Genomic DNA, 17996 nt, shown 5'->3' on the forward strand with positions numbered 1-17996 from the left:
GACACATTGAATAGGTGACTGTAACATGTGAGGGCACCATGTAAGTTTGCATGGTTATTCACACCCGCTTTGTGATCCTCGACATCCCAGTCACAAACTAGAGGGGCATATCGAGATTTAAACATGCCATTGAAATGTTCAATGAATCTCAAAGGATCTAGGAGTTTTCATAGATTTAAAACTTAAATTTATTTTTCGTTTTTCATGGTGGAAATTAGTGAATCGTCATTCACTTACCTTCAAATATTCTGCAACTAGATTACGAAATCCCTTTTCTAGGTTGTAGCGTATTGTGTTGGGTCCTAGCTAGCCTTAGTATCTCATTTGGGTGATTTACTAAGGACTCAATCAATCAACTAACTTGAATTCGTTTCTCCCGTTTTGTAGATGTCAAAGTGCGACAACTATGGTCTTCCCAAATCCTGTGGAACAAGCATTCCACATGAAGATGATATTCCACGATTCGATCGAGGAACAAGAAATCATACTTCACTTCCTCCACCTCCTCCAATTATTCTCCCTAACCCACAAGTTCGAAGACTTGAAAAGTTCAAACTCACTCAAGCCCTTTTGGCAAGTAAACATAAAGAAGGAAAGTCGGTGTGTGCACATGTCCTAGGGATGAAGTCACACATTGATAGGTTAAGAATGTTGGGATCCGTTGTCTGTGAGGAGATGGCTGTTGACTGGGTTCTTCAGGCACTTCCTAACTCATATAGTGAGTTCGTAAGAGAGTACTATATGATGAACTTCGACGTGACCCTTATAGATCTCACCCATATGCTTATTGCTGCTGAATCAGCAAGGGTTTGGCGCAATAGAAAAAGCAAAGTTGATTGGTGAATCTGCCTTCAAGACCTCTATGGATATAGACAATGGCAACGAAATACATGCTATGATCAAAAAGTTTGATCATAAGAGAAAGGCAATGTCTGAACTAGTTCCATGTCCTGTTCCAAAAGAGTCAATAATTTGCTTTTATTGCCAAGAGAAGGGGCATTGGAGACGAAGCTGACCTATTTACCTAAGAGATCTAAGAGATGGGAGAGTCAAAACATATGGCTTTGCTTTAGGTAAAATCCATTGACTAACTCTTTTAAGCTCCTATTCTAGATTCTTAATACATAATGTGATAAGATTACAATTGATGTTTTGTAGGATCGAAGAAAAGAAAGGAAGCTTAAGGGAAGAAGTGAGCAGAATCTAACCGTGAAGAAATGGATTTCGATCGCATTACTTGAAGATTAGATTCTTGAGCTACTAATTAGAGTTAGAATTAGATTGCTAAGAAATATGTATTAGCATAGTTTTTCAATGAATTGTGTTGTAAGGACAAATTTTTTCCGCAATAAAATAAATTTTGATTTTATATTATTTATTTATCCTTGCAATGGCGTATATGAAAAATTGATGTTTGAATGTTTCTAATATTAGCAATAATGGATTTGATTCTTAATTATGTTGTTTGTGGAAATGTCGAAAATTTACCAAATAAGGAGAGTTTCTCATCGCCCAAGTTTTAGTTGGACAGAAATTTGGAATCACGCAACTTGGTTGCATGATGAATGAGAAATTTCATATTTGGAAATTAGACTAATTCATTGACAAAGTGTCAAGTGAAGGACTAGGAGATTGAGCACACAAAGTTGCGTGTTGATTAAGTCCACCATAAGAGTAACAAAGATATTCGCCATGATTTACTAAAAGTTTAGTAAATATGATTATACTTATAAGATTAAGTGTAATTCTGAATTGATTGAAAAGTTTAAATCAATAGCAGAACGAATAAGAAGAATCAAGTAGGCAGAAAGATAAAAGTTTCTCCATTCTAAGAACAAGGGAGAGTACATTTTATGCTTTATGATAGGTCTTAATGATTAAGAACCATATCTCAATTGATCCTCTAAGTGAGTCTTAGTACTATTGTATGTCTAAGAAAAGGAATCAAGAATTGAAGAAATGGTTAAATCAAGAAGTCAATCATACTTCGTTACAAAACAAGTCTTAGAGTTAAGATTGTGAAATTGAGTGATAAGTATTAAGAAGGTTTATAACATTCATCAAATGTGGAAAGTTGTGATGTCTTGGATAAGACAAAGACCAACTAGGACCAATTTATGAAGTGTTTTGATAAAAACTACACTAACTCTTGAATATTTGTTTGTCAAGAAATGTTTATTGGCAAAAGAATCTTATATGTCAAGGAGTCAGTTGGAATCTTAATGGTCTTGAAAGGTTTCAAGAACAAATCTGAATAAACCTTATCGATCATCACTAGCACACGAGTTGAGGTTTACAACCTATCGTGTTGACATTATATTGCTTCTGTGCCATTCCAATGGAGTTAATTATGTATGTGAGTTCTATGAGTTCTCATTTGAACGCATAAAAGGCAGGCACCTTTATCAATGGAAAGTACATTGATAGGAAAGGGTGAGCTGCTTAACTACTTGGAAGACATGGTGGGCAGCTGTGCTACCATAAGGCAAGAAATCAAGATTAAGAAAGTTCGGTCCATATGAGTTTGAATTTGTCATAAACCTTGATTTTGACAAATTCACATGGATAGGAACACATACACCATTAAAATCTAAGTGTCATAAGATTCCCTCCTTCATGAGAATGACTGTGAGTAAATACTTTCACTAAGAGAGATTTTAAGAAGATAATGATTGTGAAATTGAATTCTCGAATTTGATTATGGTTACGGTATCCCTTTCCATGATTCGAATTGTGAGATTTGGCAATTAGTCTAAATTGTTTAGACACACATATGAGCTATCTAAAGGAAAGGTGTATAAGCTTAGATAAAGGATTATCAAAGCATGAGGTATTAGAAACATGAACTTAAGAAATTCAATAGGTATTGTTTTTCTGAAAGTTAAGCTGTTTCTGAATACATGTCAATGCTAGTGGGAGCATAAGTGTTATGTTTTATAATAATAATCATGATAGAGGGAGCATAAATGTTATGATTGTATGATTATTATGGAAAGTATTGCAAGTTAGCAATATTAATTATAGAAAACAATAGTTATACTTTGCAAAGTTGCAAGAGTTGAAAAGTTGTTTTGCTATAATTAAGGGAGAGAATATTATGCTTCATTTCAAAATTTAAAGGCTTAGGTTGTGGAAAGTTAATAAATTTAGTCAAGGAAACATAGTGTGTTCACAAATTTCGATTATGATTACGACATTCCTCTTCATAGTTCGAATTTTGAGAACGTAGCACATAAAATTATGGCAGAAGATTGATAAAGTATCAAATCCTTATGTAAGACATTATGCATCGTGTCCCATACGCTTCGGGTTTAGGATCGATTGCAAATGCTATAATATTTAACCATTCTAAAATTTTCTAAATGTCTAGCGCATTTAGAGGGAAAAGGACAAGAATCAGTTTTGACTAAGATAATTAAACAACTATCAAAGGACAATCCAAAGTTCGCCGAGGATTGGTCGCTTATGAGTAGTTGGATGTATAGTATTGGATGGACCATATCGACATTATTATGAATAGATAAGATTCTATTAAGAATGAGTTGTCATATGGAAAATATGGAAACGTGTCCATATTAGGAATTGAATATTGAAAATTCATGTCTAGATTAGAAACTTTTATGCAAAAGGATGTTCAAAGGAATGTACTTTGAATGAGAGACATCACATCTAAGGAATTGTCTTGTAACAATCTCCGATAGAGGACTTTGTAATATCATTGACAATAGTCATTGTGACTTTTGTGCTTTGACATTACGAAAGGATCATTGCATAAAATGTTAGAATCTAGCATATTCCATAAGTAGCAAGAATTTGATATTCTTTCACTTGTGAAAAGGATTAGGAGTTGTGAAATGAGTATGATTGGAAATGTGTGTGTTTGATCTATTTCACAAAGTAAGAACCATAGGTAAACATTGTGTGCATGCTAGGAGCATGGGACAAGTGTAGTATTAATTCAAGTAAGAAGTTGATTACCCGAAACAACAAATAATGAGTAATCGATATGGTGATAAATAAAAAGTGTTTTATTTATACTCAAAGGTTTGAGGCCATATGGGATTAGTATTATCCTTGTGTTTCACTTTGCATGTTTTGACTTCCTGAATAATTTAATTGGTTTAGAACAGTCAAATTATTCGAACAAGCCACAGTCGTTCATATGTTGGAAGTAGGTATGAATGAAGATTGTCATGAATTGGCGTGTGGATTGTCTAAAGAGTATTAGACACAAGCAAATGTTTGCTGCAACGTTCATGAGTGCTTATGAATATGATTTGAGCATTGGATTAAACCCACGCTCACTTGGATCACTCCATGAATTGTATCACAAGTGATTGGTGAGACGATAATATCTTATATTCTTGAAACCGAGATGTGTGAGTTGTATCTTGCAAATCGGTTGCACATTGATAATATGTAAATGCACCAGTAACTTGGTGTCATAAAACATATTGTTGTGTGTGATTCGGTGAGTGGGTGCAAGCGAGCATTGAATCAAAGTTTATCCGTTCCTTTTATCCAAAGTAGGATAAAAACGATATCTTTGGGCCCCTCGATGATTTAGTGATGACAAACGTAAATGCTCGGCTGGGCTAGGGCTAATTTGATTTGTTCAATTAGTCAGTCGTCATAAATCGAGAAATAGTACAGAGAGAATGATTAGAAATCATGTCTCATACGATATCTAGAATGGAGGAATATATGATCCCTTATCTAAAGGACACGCGTATCTAATAGGATCAGAGTTGACAGCGACTTTGGAAAGCTACGATTGCAGATCAGGATCTGAAGTCATACGCAGAATAGTTATTAGACTTATCCAAGTGGGAGACTGTTGGATTAGTGTCTAAGTCCATAACTATTTTGGTATGTACTTGACCCGATGGTGCATGGTCCTTTTGGGTTGCCTTCACCAAAGCAACTTGATAGGATGAATTATGGAGAGAAAGGATTAAATATGATTTATTAATATATTATGAGAATAATATATTAAAGGAGAAATCATATTGTTTAATTAATATTAGTCAAGAATTAATAAGAATTAAGTTTGTGACTAAAAGAGATTAATTAAACTTAAGGGACAGGAATTGTAATTATAAGATAATTGCAATTGGGCTATGGATTGCCTTATATTATAAGGTTGGACGAATTCTATGGGGAAACCCATTAGAAATCGTCCAAGGCTTTGTAAGGAAGGATTCCATGGGTTGCTTAGGGCTTAAGCATCCAAATTAGGGTTTCCTTGTTAGATAACCCTAATAGCCTCACTATATATAGAACCCTTATGCTCCAAAAACGTGGTGAACTAATTCTTTAGGGTTTCCACACGTTTTTGAGAGCCTCCTTCTCTTCTCTTCTTCATCCTTTTGCTCTTGGTGTTTGTGAACCATTAGAGGAGTGACATTTGTGACTCTAAGCTTTCTAAAGTCATTACAAGGAGGATTTGAGATTGTTATTGCTACATAACAATCAAGGTATGATCTAAACCCTAATTATATGTTGTATTGATTATCATATGTTAATTCTAGGGTTTATAGTCTTGGATGAATTGCATGTAAAATAGAGAAACCTAGATCCAAACATTAGGGTTTGTATGAGCACATAGGATGTTCTTTTGACCAAAACCCATCAGAAACAACCCTTCAATCAACAACCTCTCCACCTTCTTCTCTCAAGTTTTACTCAAATGATCAAAACATCAAGAACACCATACAAAAACCAAGAATACTTAAGTGGGGGATAGGGTTTCGAATTAGGAAGATGGAGGTTGGAGGGAATGACCTAAACCATAAAATCAAGCACTTAAATACGGAGGAAACCGTAAACCTCATGGGCTTGGAATGTAGCATTCACCACGTCATGATGAATACCTTACCATTATGTGGTGATCAGTCAGATGCATTCTTCACTTTAGTGAGGTGTCTATGTCATGGTAATCATCCTACCACATCGTGGCGAAAGATTTTCTCCAAAACAATATCTTTTGGATCCTTAAGTCGTTAACTCATCTAATTGGTAAAACGAGTGTTACAAAATCTACAAAAATATAATGAGATAAATACTAAAAACATCTAATTATATTCACATTTCATAATTGCGATAATATCCAACTTTTTTGAAACAATTTTAAAGGCTTTTAAAAACAAAAATGAACTTTAAACTTTACACAAGTTCTAAACTTAACTTCTAGTGAAGCTTAAAAACACAAGACTTGTAAAATCCCAAAAATACCAAGAAAAGTTTTCAATTTTTAAGAATAAAACCCATCCATAAACATCACAAGTCAGGTAATCCAAAACATGAGTATATTGTTATCATAAAAATATCAGAGTAAATCCAAAAATCTTGTAGTGCGGAAATCATCGGTAGATGCAATGCAATCAAGTTGGCTCCTTTCCCCTGCTACTGGAAGTACCTGAAACATATAAACTTAAGCCATAAGCACAAATCTTAGTGAGTTACCTAAAATACTAGATATCATACATAATAGTGGGCCCCGTCATAAGGGTATGTCTCAACCCATATGAATGCTATGATCTGACCATAGTCATATAGCACTTTCGTTGCTACAACACCATTACAGTATTTCCCACGATAGTCCCACCATGGTCTTACATGCAAGTGTTGTGATCCAACTGTTGTCTTTCATACGGGTGTTGTAATCCCACCATAGTCTTTCATGCAAAAGGCACATAGATAATCTAGCATATCACGACACCTAGTGTCCTACATAGTATAGTGAGAAATCTTACCTGATCAAATATATGTAATTCTCTACTCGAAAATCCCATAGAAACTGACACATGAACCTCCTAAATAATCACAAAACCAAACCTCTGGCTACTATTCAAAACCTCTCAAAGTTACTAAAAGTCAAACTGGTCAAAAGTCAACGGTCACGGTCAAAGTCAACTTAGTAGGTCACTACGTCGTGGCCAACTATTGGTCATATCGTGGCTACTCCACAAAAAAATAGTCGCAACGAATTCCACCACCATGGCATGGTAAGTATGCCATAATGTCGTGGTATCTGAACAAAATCAACTTAATAGATTAAGCCCTTAATCTATTAAGCCACATACTCATACCTTCCACAAAGCTTCCTTACACTCATATGTATCATAAAAATCCTTTCTTTGAGTACATGCATATCTAATGCATGTCTTTTACTCAATTTATGTCAAAATGAGAGGAATGGGGTCAAAACCCCATACATAAGCTCAAGACTACATAACACATTAGATATGGAGCATTTAACCTTCTTGGAACCTCAAGGATCAATAAAGTTGCCAACTTTGTTAGACCCATCCACTCAAACCAACACAAACAATAATAAATGTGCCTAAAAACCTAGATCTAGAAGATTGCATCAATAATGTAAGAGCTTGTGGACTTACAAAAATACAAAAGATGTACCTACGGATGGAGATGAGCTTTCTTGATGAATCTGTGCGTTACATTCTTCTTTCTTTAAAGGCCATACAAACACGACAATTGAGCTCCAAGATGATCACAAAGAGGTTGGGGTTGATTTCTAGTCTTTAGGGAGCGAGGAGGTTGAGGGTTAACAAATCCTAACCATCACATCATTTAAATAGGTCCTAAGGCTCGAAATCTAGGGTTTGAGCCCCATATGTCACCACGTCATTGCCAATACATGACCACATCGTGGCAACTAAAAATGATCGTGACTCATAATACGTTTCCATGTCGTGGTGATCCTTCTTCACCACGTTCTGGCCACCAAAAATTCACAACATGGAAGCATAAAACTCATACCTGAAAGCCGAATGTTACAAGACTCACATAGAATATATTTTTGATTAGATTTCTACCAAAAATATTGAAATAATAACAATAAAAAAAATTTCAATATGGCATTGAATATTAAGATATCTAGATTTTTAATTTTTCAACACAACAAATAATTACATAGACACACACAATGACAAAATAATAAAAGTAATGGGGTAGTTGTTATTTTTGGACTCACTTTTTGGGTTTACCAATGAGTTTTACAAAATTTCATCAAATAAAATTACAATGAACATCGGTATACAATCTATATAAAAAGTTAACTAAATCTAGCAAAGCTAAATACAAAAGTTAACTAAATCTAGAAAAGCTAAGTAAAAAACTAAATTGAGATCAAATGGGATAATGTGTCTAAATCTTGAAGTAAGATGGCATACAATGCAATAGCTAAACATGAAGGATATCAAAATATCAAGCTTCTAGTTATTATTCCATTCCTTGGCAAGTTGGTGTGCTTAGAAAATAATACGTTCGTGGGGGACGGTGTCTAAAACTTTAGAGCCCAATTGTCCCTCGCTTCATGTCATGATTGCAATAAGTCGATTCATTTGCATATATTACTTTATACTCTATCTATATGTGTATAGAAGAGCATGTGACAAATGAAAGTCCATATGAGAAATTATGTTATTTTTAAAAAACTTACACAAAACACGAATATCCTAAACTAAATGTTATGCAAGAAATAAGAATAGAAAATAAGAAAGTAAAGTCTTTTTAGGTTTATATAAAAATAAGGAAAATGCATTCAAACCTAATCTAAATGCAACCTAAACTATTAATGCATGAAAAAATGAAAAAGAAAAAGAAAACACCCCACCACAAGCTTAAAAATAAGCATTGTCCTTTATGCTTGGGGGGAGGGGGGAGGCGAAATGCTCTGAATCGGGGGATCAGGGAAATCCTAGAAATGCCCCTCTTGGAGTCCCATGAGTGTGTTCCTTTATCGAGTCCAAATTTGAAAAATCAGTTTCAGATTTTAAATTTGAATCTAAGGATGAAAATGAGCTTTAGAATAAGAATATGGGGACACAAATATGAATATGAAAATCGGGCTTCAAAATCCTTCATTGAGCTTGCGGGTTTTTGTGGCGGTGGTTGGTTCTTTAAGTTACAACTAAGATCTAGGGTAGAGGTGAAGGTGGTAGCGATGATGATGACTGAAGGTGGCATATTTAGAGATTGTTTTATGGTTAGGTTGAGCATGAGTAATAGGTGAGGTAGGGGTATAATTACATATTTATTTTAATAAAAATTAATTTTAAAAATAATAATTGGAAATAAAAATTATCTGGAAAATCAAGCATGGATAAATAGTAATTTCAGATAAGTTATGAAACAAATTGAAACCACAAGGACCAATCATTCAAAAAATGAAACCACATAGACCAAGCACACAAGTGTTTTGATAGTTATTGTCAAATAGCTAGTTTTGACAAACCATAGGGACTGATCGAGTGGTTTTGTTTGTATTTTAAATAACTTTTTAAGTAAATTACACATTTGGTCCCTATAGTTTGCCTAATTTTTCATATATTTGATCCTACTATTGAATTTTTGGCAGAGTTGGTCTCATTGGTTTGCGTTTCTTGCAAAAGAGGTTCTAAGGCCGTTAAAACTAGCCATTTGACTGTTGCTTTATTAAATATGATAATTTTTCCCTTACCCCACCCCCACCATACAGGTACCAAAATTGTAACATTGTTTTATAAATTAAAAAATATATATTTATTTATTATTTTACTAACCCACCCACCCCTTCTTACCGGTCCCCCACCACTCTTCCAAAACAGTCACCACCAACCAGGGGCGGACCCAAGAATTTTCCGAAGAGGGGGCAAAAAAAATTTATAACTTTTTAAGGGGGGCAAATTTTTTTGATGAGTAAAAATATATAATTTTGAAGGGTTAAAATATATATATTTTTTAAAAATTTAATGAATTTTTTTTTTGTTGTGGGGGCAATTGCCCCCACTGTAGGACCACCCCTGCCACCAACGATATCCCATTTTTTTGCGACAAAAATGTGTTCACTTTAATCTCTAGTCACCACCCACCACCATCACTAATCTCTAGCTAATTACACTTCCATTCCAAACTGTCACTTCCTCTACATTACATCTCAATTAAAATGAACGGTGTAAACTAATTGGCATAGATTTTTAACAACATTTTACTAAAATAACATCAATAGAAAGATAGCAAATACAAGTGTTTATAAGATTACAATCAAATGAGAATAACAGAGGATAATAGCACAACAAAACAAACATAATATGAAGCTCAACTGACAATATATTAAAGATCAACTAATCAACCAACGCCCAAAGTTTGTGAAGGGTAGGAAGCACCAAAACACAACAACACCAACACACTCGAATTGGCAATGTACTTTCAGGGTCAACTATCAAGGGCCATGCACTTTAAGCTTTAGGGTGCAACATCAGATATAATTTACTGTACACGAGTTTATAGCAATTAACAAAATGGATTATAAGAAACCAAACAACAACATGAACCACTTTGACCAACAACACCTTGCTCGGACAAAGGTGGACACTCGAACTAGAAGCAAAGTCGAATAGAGGAGCTAAAAGAAACTACCCGGATTCATCCACACCACTTGAGTTACATATTGACAAGGCCATTTACTTTATGTTATATATATATATATATATATATATATATATATATATATATATATATATATATATATATATATATATATATATATATATATATATATATATATATATATATATAAAATGATCGCCAATCACCACCAATCATCAATCACCATCACCAATCATACCAATCACCACTCACTACCATTCACCAATCACCAATCACTAATCACTACCGATCCCCACCAAATTAACCATTACCATCACCGGTTACCACCACAAAACCCTTAACACCCACCACCTACTTGCCACACCAATCAATATCATCACTAATACTAACACCACCATATCACCACAAGCCACCTAATGTTGTAAAACTACCACAACAATCATCATCACCACCTCCAATTTCAAAATCCCTAAAAAACTAACCTTAAATGTGAATGAAAACCATACCTTCTAAATTAAATCAACATCAAATGAAGGATGAATGACGACATCTTGGTTGGAGCTGCAGGGGATATATATATATATATATATATATATATATATATATATATATATATATATATATATATATATATATAGATTACCGGGTTCCATGGGGTTGCCAAGGCGATAAACAACAATCGTTATGGCCTATGAATGGAGAAAGAAAAAGTTTATGTGTGAGGAAAAAAAAAAGAGAAACTTACAATAGAAAAGCATAGAGAGGAGAAGAGAGAGGTGTTAGAAGTCAAGAGAGACGTTGGAGGAAAGAGTGAGAAAGATAGAGTCGTAGAGAGGTTGAAGCCTCTTTGTGTTGATATTTCCAATAATTTACAGAAATGGTCCCTGAATTATCAATAAATGTCAAAAATAACTAAGAAAAAAAAGGGGAAATCTCGTCATTTTACACCTATTTAACGGAGCATCTTGGACGGAGTTAGCCCCAGGGACCACCATTGCAACTTTTGGAAACTACATGAACAACTATGTAAAAATCCAATAGTAGGACCAAATGTGTGAATTTGGGAAAACCATAGGGACCAAATGTGTAATTTACTGTAACTTTTTTATAACATACATGGATGTCGACTAGTATGAGACATCAATAAGGGAAGGATGCTATTTTTTATATTTCAGTAAGAATAGAGATACATTATATACAATAAAATTAATAAAAAAATATATTTTGATCGGATATTTTTGCATTTAAAACTCTCTTTAAAAGCTAAAACCGGTTCGCCGTGAGCTGGTGTCTGCCGGAGTTATCTCATCTCCATTCTCCATCTCCCTTCCCTTTCATTCCTCCCTGTAATCTCTCTCTCTCTCTCTCTCTCTCTCTCTCTCTCTCACACACACACACACACACATACATTCTTTTAAATCACGAGATCCTCTCCCTTTCTTCCATGGCTCTCTCTGGTGTATCACTATCCCATCCTCGGTGGTTGTATTTTAATGGCTATCACCCACATTTCTAGCATCACCACTTTTACATACTTCCTCTCTCTGCTCTGCTGCTTTTAATTCTAAAGAGAGGAAGAGAATCAGGCTAAAAAATGGCGCATTCCGTTAAGCGAATATCCGATAGCCCAAAATCAGTTACATTCGACGTCGGCAATACCAACAAACCCGACTTTCGTGAACTCAATTTGGGTTCACCTGTTTCGCCCTTAAGACCTGGACCAGCGGCTAGCAGTAGCTCGAGTTCATCCGGGTCAGTATCAGGTCGGAATGAAAATAGAATTCACTTTCGATCAGCTTCTAGAAGGGCAGATTCAGGTGGTAGGATTAAAAACCACTCCGGCGAGTTGTCGGTTAATAGTTCTCCGAAAGCTTCAGCAGGTGGAAGTGGCTCATCTGCATCAAAAAAATCGGGTCACACCCGGTCAAATTCCTGTGGAGGAACTAGCGGCCACCCACCAATCAACTCTGGTGGAAGCTCCGCTACTTCTCCTGCCGGGAATGTACTTCCAACCGGCAACATTTGCCCGACGGGGAAGATATTAAAGACGGGTATGATGACATCCCGGAGCTCCAAATCAGACGTATTAAGTCTCGGAACCAGCAACTACGGCCATGGCAGCATATTGCGAGGCGGCTCCACCACTAAACCGGCCGGAATTGAACCCCCTGTTTCAATTATTTCAAATTCCAATACTTCAAGGAGATTATCGATGGACCCTGAAGAGCTGAGAAAGGTAGGAAACGAACACTACAAAAGGGGAAACATCAAAGAGGCCCTGAGTTACTACGATCGCGCGATAGCGATCTCGCCGGAAAAACCTGCCTACCGTTGTAACCGTGGAGCCGCATTGATGGGTCTGAATCGGTTGAATGAGGCTGCGAAAGAATATGAAGAAGCCCTTAAAATCGATTCTGGATACATGAGAGCTCATCGTCGTTTAGGATCTCTTCTTATTAGGTGAGAATTTAAAAACAATCAATCATTTTCATTATGCGTAAATTATCAAGAAAGTTCTCTCATCTCCATTATTGCTCACTAATACTATTGTACTTTTCTTGTTTAAGCTCAAAATTCGCCTAATATAGAACATGATTGAATATTTGAATCACATTAATTACAAACAAAAAACATAAATTCTCAAAAATCTTGAAATTGTTAGTAAATTAAAGTTCTCATGACATCCACATCGTCGCTTTGTTCTGTGAATGTCTTTACAGTTGTTCAATCAGTTTCTATTATTGGTTTTTTGCATAAATCTGGATTAAAGTTTAATTCTGTAAAAGGATGCTGCTTTTTTCTTTGGTGGGGTTGCTTTAGATTTTGATGTATGTATATATGTCATAATCTTGATAATTGGTGTTGTTATTTAATGTTTTTCCATTGTCACCTTATGTTATTCTTGATCTTGAATTCATGAAAATGAGTCGGCAGTGAATTAATGATTAATTTCTAAAAAGTTTAGCGCTTTAGGAAAGCCTCTTTTTATAGTAATGACTTTTTATTTTAACTCATTCTTTCTACATTAATTAATAACTTTCTATCTTTAACTCGTTATTAGTAAAATAAAACAACTGATTAAGTCGTTCTTTTTATATTAACTCAAAATTAAACAACACATAAAAAAGAAAGACTCTGATTTATATAAGCAATAATGACAGTTTAGGGCAAGTGGAAAATGCAAGGAGACATCTTTATTTTCCAGGGTTTCAAGCAGATCCAAATGAGCTGAAGAAATTACAAGCAGTTGAAAAACACTTAAATAAGTGCACAAATTATAGAAAAGTTTGCGATTGGGGTAATGTTTTAAATGAATGTGATGCTGCAATTGATTCTGGAGCCGATTCTTGTCTTCAGGTAATTAAAAAAAAAAAATACTTTTGAATAAAATTATTAATCTTAAATTTATGTTTGGATGTTGAAACTGAATGTGTTTGAAATTGAATTGACAGCTATTTGCATGTAAAGCGGAAGCATTGTTGAAGGTGCATCGATTATATGATGCTGATGTCAGCATGTCTTATGTGGCTACATTTGAAGGATCTTGTAGTCTTTCGTGTCCCCAAATAAATTTCTTTGGGATGCATCCGGAAGCATACCTTTTGTTTGTTCGTGCTCAAATCGACATGGCAATGGGAAGGTACCTAAGCGTTTCTTAGTAGGGGCAAATTTGTAAAAACAAAACTATAACCAAATATTTACACACTAGGGGCAAAATTGGGAATTGGGTCAAGGGTCAAAATCTTTTCTTATGTCAGAGGTCTCATATAGAAGTAGCTTGTTCTAACCTCCACCTTAACCCACAACCATGTGGAAATTTGGGTATATAATAAAAAGTTTACAAAGTTGGGGCAAAATTGGAAATTGGGTAAAATCAAATATTTACACACTAGGGGCAAAATTGGGAATTGGGTCAAGGGTCAAAATCTTTTCTTATATCAAAGGTCTCCTATGGAAGTAGCTTGTCCTAACCAATGTTTTAAAAACCGATTTTTTAATTGAACCGGTCGGGTGACGTTTTCCGGTTCAACCAGATGGTTAAATCGGTTCTATATTTTTATATGTTTTTAATTACCTTGCATACATTAATTACAAAACTTGTCATCTTTTTAGTATTATAAACGTAAATAGAATCCAACATATAAAAACAATCATTATAAAAGTCAAAATCAAACAAGAAGTCCAAAACAAACACAAAAATCCAAGAATGTCCGGTTCAACCCGGTCCATTCGGGCTCAATTCAACCGGTTGAACCGGTTTTTTACCAAAACCGGCCGGTTCAATCCGGTCAGGAAATCATTATAAAACCGGTCCAAATTGAACCGTCCTCACCTCCGGTTCCCGGTTCGACCGGTTCAACCGGCCGGTTCGAACCGGTTTTTAAAACACTGGTTCTAACCCCCACATTAATACATTATACACTACTATGTGAAAATTTGGGTATAATAAATTTTTTGCAAAGTAAGGGCAAAATTAGGAATCGGGTATAATCAAATATTCACACACTAGGGGCAAAATTGGGAATTGGGTTGAGGGTCGAAATCTTTTCTTGTGTTAGAGATCTCCTATAGAAGTAGCTTGTTCTAACCCCCACCTTGTCCCCACTACTATGTGGTAATTTGGGTATAATAAATTTTTTACAAAGTAGGGGCAAAATTGGGAATAGGGTATAATCAAATATTCACACACTAAGGGCAAAATTGGAAATCAGGTCGAGGGTCGAAATCTTTTCTAATGCGGTGGTCTCCTATAGTATTTGTTCTAACCTCCACCTTGTCCCCACTACTATGTGGTAATTTGGGTATAATAAATTTTTTACAAAGTAGGGGCAAAATTGGAATAGGTTATAATCAAATATTCACACACTAGGGGCAAAATTGGGAATTGGGTGGAGGGACACAATCTTTTTCTATACCGGAGGTCTAGAATTGTCGTAAAATTGTCGTAACCATTTGTTTCTTTTTTCTTGTTAAAGATTCGAGAACGCGGTTACAAGTATTGAAAAATCAGGACAAATTGACCCACGAAATGTCGAGATTGCCCTTCTGCTTCAAAACTTTAGGTCAGTGTCTAGAGCTCGGGCACGTGGGAATGATCTTTTCAAGTCAGAAAGATTCACAGAAGCTTGTTCGGCTTATGGCGAAGGGCTTCGGTTTGATCCTTTGAATCCGGTTCTTTATTGCAATCGGGCAGCTTGTTGGTTTAAACTGGGGCAGATGGAAAGATCTCTTGATGATTGTAATCAAGCGCTTCTTATTCATCAAAATTACACCAAAGCACTTCTTCGTAGAGCTGCTACATATAGTAAGGTATACAACAATACAATTTTTTTGATTTATGACACGAAACATTGGTTAATTTGCGTTGATATTTAATAGAGGTAAGTACGTTGCAATTATAGGTATTTTTTTTTGTGTTTTCAATTTGTGATCATGAAACCTCTTTGATACAACAGCTTGATCAGTGGGATGAATCTGTGAGAGATTATGAAGTTTTGAGAAGAGAGCTTCCTAACAACAACGATGTAGCAGAATCTTTATTCCATGCTCAAATTGCTTTGAAAAAATCACGTGGTGAAGAAGTATATAACATGAAATTTGGGGGTGAAGTTGAGTTAATTACAAGTCTTGAACAGTTTAAATCTGCAGTTGCTTCAACCGGTTAGTTATAGTAAATCTTTTATGCTGTTAGTTATATTTTGATTCATCAATTCAAATTTTATATTAAATCTTGAAATTTATAAACCACAGGAACTTCTATTGTTCTTTTTAAATCATCATCCGATATACGATGCAAGCAGATTTCAACATTTGTAGACACGTTATGTTCCCGATATCCATCCATAATATTTCTCAAGGTAAACACTAAATTTTTTTTTTTTTTTTGTTTTCTTTGGATTTTAGTTGTTTCATTAAAACCCTATCTTTTAAAACATAAACAAGAGTAAAGGGTATCCTAAAGAATCAAAAAGTTTAAAACTTTTTCACCATCTAAAGCTAAATTACAAGAGTGAGGCCATGTTTGAGAAAATGAAGACACATTTGGTGAAATGGAAGGAAAAAATAAAAGTAAATTTGTAAAAGGTTGAGACTTAATGGGTCTATTCTTTTTCTTTTCACATTATATACAATATGGACAATGTGTTTAATGGATAAGTGATGTGTAGGAAGTCTTTTATGAATAAAGACTGTTCTACTTTTAGACTGAATGAACTGGCTAGATGAGTGTAAATGGCCTTTTTACCCTTCTGTGTCTAGAAGGGATGCCTAATGAACAATGACTATTTATATTTGTGTAGAAACGCTATCTTTGAATTTGAATGTTTACTAATCTAACACTAATTCATATTAAAAGGTTGATGTGGAAGAAACTCCACTAATTGCAAAAGCTGAAAATGTAAGTATTGTACCAACAATCAAGATTTACAAAAAGGGTAATCGTGCAAAAGAAATGGTATGCCCGAGTAAAGAAGCAGTGGAATCGTCGGTCAAGCACTACAGTTCATAAGATCTTATCAATCAAAAAGATTTTCATATTCTATTTTGCATAAAAGGCATGATAATTTAACCATTAAAGCGCCAAAGTTTAGAGCCGATGTGAAGAGGAAAGTGGAAATGGGTAGGTTAGTTGGAGTTTTGTAGTAAAAATGTGTATTCATTTGTTAAACAACATCGTTATGTTGTTGAGTTTCATTCATTTATGGGGTATTATAAGTGGGATGTGTAGATGTATATGTATGTGAAGATGGTGATAAAAACAACAAAAAACTGCAACTTGGGGAGGGGGGGATATGCGGTTGTGGGGATTATTTGTATGCGGTGATATTTTAGAGTTTTTGATTTCATCAATGGAAATAACTTCTTCGTCTTAGTTGTATTCTAAACAACAATATACAAATCCTATAGAATAGGATAAAGGAAGACGTAAAATGCAGACAATTGAACTTCGAGTTGAGGGTAGAGAGACGACTTCTACTAAAGATGTCCTTAGTAAGACATGAACAAATTGATGATATATGCCATGAAAAAAATACAAGTTTGAGATAAACTGTTCAAGGTCATCCGACTTTATCATTGAATCTGGTATATATATATATATATATATATATATATATATATATATATATATATATATATATATATATATATATATATATGTTAATGTTTATGTACGTGTATATGGACATTGTAAGATCCATTCCTGGTTCGATCAGCTAAAGACTTTGAGATTTATAGAATGAGGTTTTGGGAAAAACCTTATGTCGTGGTGCAGTTTCTTGGTGTCCACGGCACAACCACGCTAATTAAATGAAGATTGCATTTGTTTGATGTCTGCGGCGCGGTGGCTACCACATTCTAAAACACTAGGTCTTGGGCCTTGGGCCCTATTTAACAAATGTTTGTTTAGGGTTTTCTCATTTCCTCCGACCTCTTCCTTCATAAAACCCTCTCCCCGAAACCCTAGCCTCTTCTTACTCCTTTTTTCCTTCTTTGGTGATTTTAGTGTCTTGGGAAGCCTTGTTGTGAAGATTCAAGAGTTGTTGTTCTTAGCTTTGACCCAAAATCCATCATCTTTCTTGATCCATTATGGACCTCTATAAGTC

General features: G+C 34.9%; 1 protein-coding gene across 1 annotated transcript; it reads left to right on the plus strand.

The window, feature by feature from the left end:
* Positions 1-11648: 11648 nt before the first annotated feature.
* On the plus strand, positions 11649-17263 carry LOC145072148 (TPR repeat-containing thioredoxin TTL1-like). Its single transcript, XM_079018534.1, has 7 exons — positions 11649-12852; positions 13554-13749; positions 13845-14032; positions 15369-15702; positions 15849-16053; positions 16144-16250; positions 16748-17263. The coding sequence occupies exons 1-7, from the start codon at positions 11987-11989 to the stop codon at positions 16898-16900; spliced, it is 2049 nt and encodes a 682-aa protein (XP_078874660.1). The 5' UTR covers positions 11649-11986; the 3' UTR covers positions 16901-17263.
* Positions 17264-17996: the final 733 nt, after the last annotated feature.

The sequence above is a fragment of the Lactuca serriola genome, chromosome 9 (assembly GCF_051521515.1).
Source record: "Lactuca serriola cultivar US96UC23 chromosome 9, Lser_US96UC23_V15, whole genome shotgun sequence".
NCBI classification, from domain to species: domain Eukaryota; kingdom Viridiplantae; phylum Streptophyta; class Magnoliopsida; order Asterales; family Asteraceae; genus Lactuca; species Lactuca serriola.

Excerpts from the sequence above, each read along its gene's own strand:
- LOC145072148 (XM_079018534.1), top strand. The coding sequence starts at position 11,987 with ATGGCGCATTCCGTTAAGCGAATATCCGATAGCCCAAAATCAGTTACA. Across the intron at positions 12,853-13,553 it reads TTAGGATCTCTTCTTATTAG|TTTAGGGCAAGTGGAAAATG; the intron begins GTGAGAATTTAA and ends CAATAATGACAG. Across the intron at positions 14,033-15,368 it reads ATCGACATGGCAATGGGAAG|ATTCGAGAACGCGGTTACAA; the intron begins GTACCTAAGCGT and ends TTCTTGTTAAAG.